This window comes from Electrona antarctica (genome assembly GCF_951216825.1).
Source record: "Electrona antarctica genome assembly, chromosome: 9".
Taxonomy (NCBI): domain Eukaryota; kingdom Metazoa; phylum Chordata; class Actinopteri; order Myctophiformes; family Myctophidae; genus Electrona; species Electrona antarctica.
This window is the reverse complement of record NC_136790.1, coordinates 7,850,389-7,860,413: the sequence shown is the minus strand read 5'-3', so window position 1 is coordinate 7,860,413 and position 10,025 is coordinate 7,850,389. Positions and strand designations below refer to the sequence as shown.

Genomic DNA, 10,025 nt, shown 5'->3' with positions numbered 1-10,025 from the left:
AGTGTCCTTTCAAAGGTAGGTTATTTTGCTTATGGATAATGTAACTGGCGTTCGTAATATCACCCAAATCCGAAAACAGTTACAATTTCAAACATGCATACAAAACTCTTGTAGCAATACTGTAGTGGTTCTCAGCCCTTTCTAGATCAGGGCCCACTTGAAAATGTGTTCATGGTCCACCCACCCCAGATGGGTGGACCGTGTGCATTTTCAGAGCATGTTTACTTTAATGCTCAATCAAACGATTGTGTTCTGGCTTGGAACAATGGAGATAAATAATGTAGTATACTATACTTTAGTATACATTTTTTTATCAATGTTATAAAGTATTTTTGCCAAATATTTGGGGGCCAACTTGTAATATCCTCACAGTGTTTAACATGCAGGAACGAAACTAACTTCATAAAAACTAACATAGAAACAGAAACCCCAAACTCCACCTCCAGCCACCATGTGACCCAGGCAGGGTGGGGCTGTGGGTGCACTTGTTTCTGGGTGTCCAACTTCTCTATACTATAGTCTCTGGACCAGGAGGCCAGGGTTCGAGAGGAGGGAGAGGTGTTAAACGTGTGTCCACAGCCATGGCGTACTACCAACACAAACTGGCAGAGAAACTCACCATCCTCAACGACCGAGGCAAAGGGGTGTTGATACGCATGAACTACATAAAGAAGGTGAGGGAGAAAAGAGTGTATATATGTTTTTTTTACCAAGACAACTGATGCTAGAAAGACACAGGAGAAATAAGGAACTGAATGTGTGTTGACACACACACACACACACACACACACACACACACACACACACACACACACACACACACACACACACACACACACACACACACACACACACACACACACACACACACACACACACACACACACACACACACACACACACACAAATTGCAGATCTACAAGCTCACAATATACGAGTCACAGCGCTGCCATTTTGAAATGCTTTAAATATAATAGGTTTTGGACATGCAACAATATTCTGGTTAATAAAGCATGGATCAGGAGATGTACTATTGGTTTAAATGGCTCTGATGATATAAAGACTTAAAGATACCAAAGTACATTGATTTTAAGGAATCACTTAATATACACAATATCTCTAAAGACCTGTGCAGAGCGACGTATAACTGAAAGAAAACGAGTTTGTTGTACTGTACTGTACTGTACTGTACTGTACTGTACTGTACTGTACTGTACTGTACTGTACTGTACTGTACTGTACTGTACTGTACAAGCTCTCCTCCCTGGCCTCTGTGCGTGCGTGCTAGGCTGCGCAACAGTGCCACTTGGTGGTCAACAAACGCTAATTTCCATGCTTGGACGGACACGTACACATAGGGACACACATTGCTGTCTAAACTGTCCATGAAAGGCTTCAATATGAACCGCCTCAGAACTGCTGCTGCTTACAAATAATAGAAACACACAGTAGCCTAATAGCCTTGAGACATGTTCCTACAGGTCAGCTAGTGATATCCCTTGGTATGACATTATGACCTAAAGCATTTAAACGTATTTGTCACATATAATAATGTTTAGCATTTATTGTTCCGTATTATTTGTACATTTCCATGTGGTTTGTGCAGTATTGCCTTTTGCCTTCCCCTCTCCATCTAAGCTCAGTTCACAACCAAAGAGGAAGTGCATACAGGAAGTCAGCCTGATCAACTGTCAGTCTCTTTCAAAGATCATTTTGCTCTGTCACAGCTGCTGTAGCACCAGTGTTGTTTTCGTCGACTAAAACTAAGACGGAAATTATTCGTCGACTACCTTTTTCCACTGACAAAAACTAAATGGAAACTAAATGAAAACTAAGCTGTGATGACTAAAACTAAGACTAAATATACTGACAATTTAGTCAACAAATAAAAACTATTATAAAATGTTAGGAAGGGACTAGTGGACAAGAGATCCAGTATAAGTCATTTTACACTTGGTTGCATGCTGAAAATAGCCCATCTACAAGCTCACAACGCGTCACAGGGCGACGCGTTGTGAGCTTGTAGATGGGCTATTTTCAGCAAATGTAAAATCAGCCATTATGACGGCATCAAGGCCTGCCAAAACACATTTTAGTCGACTAAATCAACTGTAGATTTAGTCGACTAAAATCTCATGACATTTAGTCGACTAAAACTAACACATTCCAGGTGACTAAAATGTGACTAAAACTAAGTGAAAACTATTCAAGAGACTACGACTAAAACTAAAATAGAAATTTGATGCCAAAAACAACACTGTGTAGCACACTCACTGCGATGGGCAGGACTATGTTTTCAGCAGTGGTGGAAAAAAGTACTCGAATGTTTTACTTAAATAAAAGTATCAGTACTGCAAAATATAGAAACACTCTGTTACAAGTAAATGTCATGAATTCAAAGTGTACTTTGGTAAAAGCACAAAAGTATTGGTATCAAATTGTACTTTAGGTACTAAAAGTAGAAAGTACTCATTATGCAGAATGTCCTATTTCAAGTTTTCAAATACTTATACACATATTTTGAAAATACGCAGATCTACAAGCTCACAATGGGCTATTTTCAAATGGCAAAAAATGTATAGGGCTGAAGTGGGTAACGCATATTTTTAGTAATCAAAATCTACAAAGTAACTACTGTAGTTACTCAAATTTTCAAATATATGTAGTGGATTAAACGTACAATATTTGCATCTGAGATTCATTTTATAGTGGAGTAGAAGTAAAAGCATTGACAGGCAGCGGTGCAGCGGTGGCCGAACGGTTTGCGGAGCGGTCTTGTTATCGGAAGGTCGCCAGTTCGAATCCCCGGACCGGCACGTTAAAATTACCACCGCTGAAGTGCCCTTGAGCAAGGCATTGAACCTCTACCATGAAATGTTCTATGAGCAGGGTCTGGCTGTAAACAAGCATCTCGAGCTTAGTCCATTCACCCTGGGTAAACAAAGAACTTTGCTTTGCTTTGCTTTGACAATTGGAAATAAGTAAACTAGAAATACCTCAAAATTGTAGTAAGTACTGTACTTAAGTAAATACTTACTTTACACCACTGGTTTTCAGTGAATGTAAAAGTGGCATATGCAATTCATCTGGAGAGGGTGGAGAGGGTGAGGGTGGAGAGGGTGGAGATTGACATTGACAAGTGAGCAGGATTTATTTATTGTGACATGCCGTCCAATTCAGGAATTTATATGCAGTAAGAGAGATGGATGATGACAACGAGAGGGAACAGAATTTAAAAACATGACCTTCACGTTCCTATTCTGGGCATAGGTGAACATTTGGTGAAAACTGGCCAACGCTAGGCGAAAATAGCCCATCTCCAAGTGAGGTGTTGTGAGCTTGTAGATCTGCTGTTCAGCGAAGATATTTGATCCAGGGACCACCATCCTGACTAAGAGCAACCTGGGGACCACCACTATTATGGGTCCATCATAGACCCACATGACACAATTAGAGGTAGGGGTTCATGCACCATTCCATGGGTTAAGATTAGGGTTTTCTTCCTTGTTACTCACTAATCACAGCTGGACAAATCTAGTTTTACAACATTTGTTTGAAAGAAAGAAAGAAAGAAAGAAAGAAAGAAAGAAAGAAAGAAAGAAAGAAAGAAAGAAAGAAAGACCTACATAGAGACATTCTTTGCCACCATGCCAGTCATGAACCAATACAGTCACCCTGAGACAATAACTCACAACGAACCGTAGCAACCACAACACAACACACATCAGTCTTCAATTGAAAATTAACATTAAGAATTGTTGGCTGTTATGTCAAAGGCCAAAACCTCTAGCTCGAACCAAAAGGAAATAGCAAATTCACTCATAGGATTATTGAAGTGATCAAGAGCCACATACTGTTCCCTGTTACAACTCACATACCTCCATACATAACAGTTCATGATGAGCCCTCCAGCGACGTCTCCTCATTCTCCTGGCTGCCATTTTCTCACTCAGCCAGTTGGATGTTTAGTACTGGTGTAGTGGTAAACTGTGTTGTCCCAGTAGTCAGGGATTTAGGGCAGGCTCTAGGGTCCAGCATTCACAGCTCATCACAGGCGAATGGAAGAGGCTGAGCCTGGGGGTCTGGGGTCATCACACCCTGGCTCGTGTACCTGTGAAGCAGGTTGGGAGAGACACCATAAGCTTGGGGGTCTGGGGTCATCACACCCTGGCTCGTGTACCTGTGGAGCAGGTTAAGAGAGACACCATAAGCTTTGAGTATACTGTAAGTCAGGGGTTCTCAACGTTTTTGGCCGGGGACCCCTGGAAATGCTTTGGCAATGTCTCGGGACCCCCGCCCCGCCCCCTCCCGACCCCCAATATAAATTGACTGCTACAATAACCTTAACCCATTTTGGGCGGGAACCCCTTTTGGTGTTTTAATTTAGCTATTGAAAAATAGCAGATCTACAAGCTCATAGCGCGCCACCGAGTGGCGCGCTATGAGCTTGTAGGTCTGCTATTTTTGAAAAATCGTGAAAAAAAAATTAAAACAAAAATGTTTTATTTATTTATTTTTTAAAATAATTTGGGGACCCCCTAAAATAATTTGGCGACCCCCCGAGGGGTCGCGACCCACGGGTTGAGAACCCCTGCTGTACACCAGTGGTTTTCCCACCCTTTTCATATCAAGGTCCATTATTTATTGGGCATTTGAGCCATGGACGGCCATTTGAAGAAATGTACTGTAGCCTCACATTTCCATGCTGTATTGATGTTGGTACTATAGGAGAGATAACAGGCAAGCGTTGATCATAACAATTCTTCTACATCCTCTAATTGTGTAGAGTTGTAGACTTCTTGAAAATTAAGTAATGCAGATGTTTAACAATTTAATTCTTGAGAGAGTAAAAGATCTATAAGGCTCCATTTGATTACCAACTCAATAATTTAGCTGGAGAGTGGAGACCACCTGGAACCCCCTCAAGGACCACTGGTGGACCACTGATTGAAAACCAGTGGTGTAGAGCAGGGGTTCTCAACGTTTTTGGCCGGGGACCCCTGGAAATGCTTTGGCAATGTCTCGGGACCCCCGCCCCGCCCCCTCCCGACCCCCAATATAAATTGACTGCTACAATAACCTTAAACCATTTTGGGCGGGAACCCCTTTTGGTGTTTTAAGCATTGTTATAATTTAGCTATTGAAAAATAGCAGATCTACAAGCTCATAGCGCGCCACCGAGTGGCACGCTACGAGCTTGTAGGTCTGCTATTTTAGAAAAATCGTGAAAATGTATTTAAAAAAAACAATTATTTTTGAAAATAATTTGGGGACCCCCTAAAATAATTTGGCGACCCCCCGAGGGGTCGCGACCCACGGGTTGAGAACCCCTGGTGTAGAGGAAAGAAGGAATACCAAGCATAGATCTCTGGGGCTACTCCGGTCAATGAAGTGTTGTCTAAAATATAATGATTCCTGACACTATCTTCTCCTTTTCTTCATCGCAGACATGTACACACCCAAAGCTGCGACCGTCCTTTCTGACAGACAAGTCCCTGGAACCTGCGATCAAATATATCAACAAGAAATTCCCCAATGTCGATTACAGGGGAAACAATGTAAGTATAGAACTATAGACAGAGCCAGCACAAGAGCTTTTTGACAAGTGCTCAATGCTCTCCCATGTTAAAGCTACTGTCCATTCGTTATATGTCCGTTGTCTCCCTCTGCCAGTGGAGAGAGGTAATTGCAATAGCAAAATTGCAATGAGGTCAATCTGAACAACTACAATGATGATAGTGGTGTGTACATACTAAATAACATTGTCAAACGGTAGGTGGCGGTGCCCTACGCAACACCAGGGTCTAACATTTCTTAATGGAAGAGCTGGCAGACCACCTCCAGCCACTGCAGAATGGTCCATTCATCCATCTTCAACCGATTATCCGTAGTCAGGTTGCGGGGGCAACAGCTCCACCAGAGAGCTACAGACTTCCCTCTCCAGAGCAACATTAGTAACTACATCCTGGGGGATCCCGAGGCGGTCCCGGCAGATATTGGAGATACAATCCCTCCAATTCGTCCTTGGTCTGCCCTGGGGTCTCCCCCACTGCAGAATGATGCACTAGTTATTCTACCATACAGAATGGTTAAAATAATGTTTTATTCTTTAGTGAAAACATTGCAGTGTATGTTACGGCAAGTGACAGTAAACAGTGCAAAGGTAGAAACATGTGAGAACACTATCTTCAGCAATATTGCAGGGCAGCACATTCTACTTGTAGAAGCCATTTAACTGTTTTTGTATTTTCTGATTATTATTTCTGTTATTTAGCCTTAATAGTTTGATTTTGATTAGTGGCTAATTGAATTATTGTTTGGGCACAGACGGGCACGCCTCCCAGGCCTAGACTATAATTATGGACAGGTGTGAGGGGGAAATTATGCACCTACGTGGCGACACGGTTTTTACCAGCGGCACAGAGAACAGAAACAATGTCATATATGCACTTTATTTTCTATTAAAGCAAAGCAAAAATGAGTTCTGCCTATGCACATTGGAGTTCTTTATGCCTGCGTACGCCTACAACCACAGAATGGGTGCATCAGTGAGTTTGTCAACAATTTGTTTGGAAACTGACAAACAGCACTTATAACACTACTTATACTGTGGCACACAGCACTCGGATTAATTAAATAATTGTTCACTTTGTGATACAAGTATGACATTTGGCATATTTGGATATTCTAGGCCGGGCCACTCTTTTAGTGAAAAAGGTGCTGGCACCATTTTTGTCAAATTATATGTGACCATACCATTGCAACCTACAGTATATAAGGCAACATTTTCAAATTTTCATTACGCTTTAAGTAGCATTCAAACTAGGGAATTTTCATGATTCTGAATTCATTCCAAGCATTAGTTTTGCACAAAAAACACTCCTTTGGCTAAAATCGGCCATAGCCGTCATCACAAATGTGATGAGGTCAGCACATTTGGGCACATTTGGGCAAGTGGCTATGGCACCCAAGAAGTGTTTTTTTGTATAAAACTAATGCTTGGAATGGATTTGGACAGTTTGACACGTCACATGTTACTTAAAGCATATGCATTTTTTTGTTTTTGCCTTACACAGTATAGGTTGCAATGGTATGGTCACATAATTTGAAATGTATTTATTTTCCATAAGAGTGACCAAGTTCCATGCTTGTATCATAAAGTGAACAATTCTTATGATTTAGGCTATTAATCTGCCCCAATAATCGGCACAGAATCGTAAATAATGTTCTGGGGAGAGCATTTGCCCCGACTAAATGTATAGTAGTAGAATAAAGTATTGAAAAATGGAAATGCTCAATAAAGTACCTTGAAATTGTACACGATTACAGAACTTGAGTAAATGTACTTAGTTGGGATACTGTCCACCGCTGGACATAATGCGATGGACGTTGTGTCAGCAAAGCTTTTCAAAGATCAGAGCCACACAACCAAGGGCAGCAGATTGCTATACAGCCGCTTCCCCTGCAGGCAATCAGGCTTATGAACCAACATGTTAGGAAAAAGTAAAGTCACCTTGGGAAACACTAATCCCCCCTGCCAAGGACACAGATACATGTTTAAACCTTCAAGCACCTTTATCGCAAGGATCAACATACATGCTGCTATTCTTGCCTTGCATGTATGTTGTAAGTTTATAATCATTACTAATTTTATACATTATTATTATTTCTGTTAATTAATGTGTGAGGACAACATTGGACAATATTGTATTCTTATGTACCCATACGCAAGATAAGAATGAAGAAACCTGGGGCACTGATGGCCTATATGCCTCTAATGCAGCCTGACAGCGAGGGTTCGATTCCCGAGCCCTGACAACCTTTGCTGCGTGTCACTCCATCTCTGTCTCTCTCCCTGTTCCCTGTCACTCTTCCACTGTACTAAATAAATAAATAAACCTTTGTTTGACCTTTGGGCAAGTAAAACAGGACCTGTACTGCTTATCATAAAACCATCTGCCAGTTCACTAAAATGCAAATTCTACATCTTCATTTTTGCCATTGGAATAATGATTCATTATTTTGGGTTATTGCAGCAACATCTGACGGGCATCCAGAGACAGAAGGGTGATGTGATGACAGTCACCCTGAGCTACTATCAGTCCTTCCTCGACGTCCTCGAGTTCAGAGTAATTAACACACATTCACAGCTCTCATACCTAATTAACATACATACTGTACTGCATACACATTCACAGCTCTCATACCTAATTAACATAATACTGTACTGCATACACATTCACAGCTCTCATACAGTTGGGTGCCACCGATATTGTCCCTTATCATTTGACCCATTTAGGCCTGACCTCAACATTTTTAAAAATCCTTCTAAATCCTCCAGTTTTCTGAAATAAATATTTTCACGATTTTTCTAAAATAGCAGACCTACAAGCTCGTAGCGCGCCACTCGGTGGCGCGCTATGAGCTTGTAGATCTGCTATTTTTCAATAGCTAAATTATAACAATGTTTAAAACACCAAAAGGGGTTCCCGCCCAAAATGGGTTAACTGTCCTTTTGCGCAGATCACGCAAACCTCAGCAAAAAGAAAAGGACAATATCGATGGCCTCCAACTGTACCTAATTTGAGCATGAAGCCAAATTCATACTTAGATTCGTCTCCCTGAAAATAGAAGATGTACAAGCTTGTATACGTACATAATGTGCTACAGCGAATATAATATACAGGCTTGTATATCTGCTATTTTCGGTGTGCAACAGGATTCACAAAGTACTGTATAAGGCATAACACCCCCCCCCCCCCCCCCCCCCTCTCTCTCTTCATTCATAGACACTCATTATTTTAGACATCAACTTTCCCACATGACATTTACATATAGAGTGGTTTATGCTAGTATTGGAAGATAATAGACTTGCGTAGCGCACCTCAACATCAGCTTGGGTTATTGCGTTACACTTTGGGGAATTTTGCATTTTCCGTCAGATGGAGTTCAAATCCTTGACCAAGACTCACAAGGTTGTTGTGAGATAGAAAAGAAAATAGCGTTGGGATTTGGGAATCCATTATATGGCGAATAATAGAAACGCTAATAATAGGCCTACTGTTAAAGTGTAAGAATGCAGAGTCCAAACAAATGTCATTGTCACACGTTTCTGCAAATGCTAGCTGTTAACATTGGCTGCCATGGATGGAGTCTGGAGATGTCAGTCTTTTCAAATCCATCGGTTCACTGCCATGGACAGAGTTCTCCGTCTTTTAATGTTTTATATTGATTATGGTTGGTCGCGCTCCTATGCTACATCGGGTTAGCTCTGGGATGCTATAGCGCGATGTAAACAGGCGTATGACCCAAAAATGGCCATCCACGGCCACGCCCGCCTTGTTTTGATTTTTGACATGCTTTTATCTCGGATTCTAATCCCAGATTCCGATTATAATCAAAACAAGCTTTGTTTACGGCCAATCGCGGACGCGTCACTGATCGGCGATCGCGGTTACAACATTTATGTTTTGTGTGACTTAAATATTATATTCTTTCACAGCTAACGTTTTGAACTCATATCTTTGCTTCTGGGGGGTCCCTGGAACAACATATTTTCAGATGGGGGTCCGGCAGCCAATTAAACAGGTTTTTCAGAAAACTGTTAGGATTTAATAGACATTTTGTAGAATCTGTTCTCAGGTCAACGTGTTGGCTTATCTATTACTTCTCCTTCAGGACCATGTGTACGAGTTGCTCAACACCATAGACGCCTGCCTGTGCTACTTCGACATCGTAAGTACTATTATTATTATCATCGATCACAATATCTATCTACAAATGCACCAAGTCTCTGTGTGTGTACAGTCAGTGGTGGAAAGTAACTAAGTACTTTTACTTAAGTACTGTACTTAAGTACAATTTTGAGGTATTTGTACTTTACTTGAGTATTTCCTATTTCCAATACTTTTACTTCTACTCCACTACATCTCGGAGCCAAAATTTGTACTTTTACTCCACTACAATTGTTTGAAAACTTTAGTTACTAGTTACTTTGGAGATTTTAATTTTGATTAGAAAACATC

The 10,025-nt window shown here is 41.1% G+C and overlaps 1 protein-coding gene across 1 annotated transcript in view; it reads left to right on the top strand.

Moving 5' to 3' along the window:
* Positions 1–553: 553 nt before the first annotated feature.
* nckap1l (NCK associated protein 1 like) overlaps positions 554–10,025 on the top strand; it is a 67,882-nt gene continuing 58,410 nt past the window's right edge. Inside the window, exons 1-4 of the mRNA XM_079510850.1 lie at positions 554–674; positions 5,448–5,558; positions 8,037–8,129; positions 9,679–9,735. Of these exons, the coding sequence (XP_079366976.1) occupies positions 582–674; positions 5,448–5,558; positions 8,037–8,129; positions 9,679–9,735 (354 nt within the window). The 5' untranslated portion in view covers positions 554–581. The remainder of the gene's footprint in view (positions 675–5,447; positions 5,559–8,036; positions 8,130–9,678; positions 9,736–10,025) is intronic.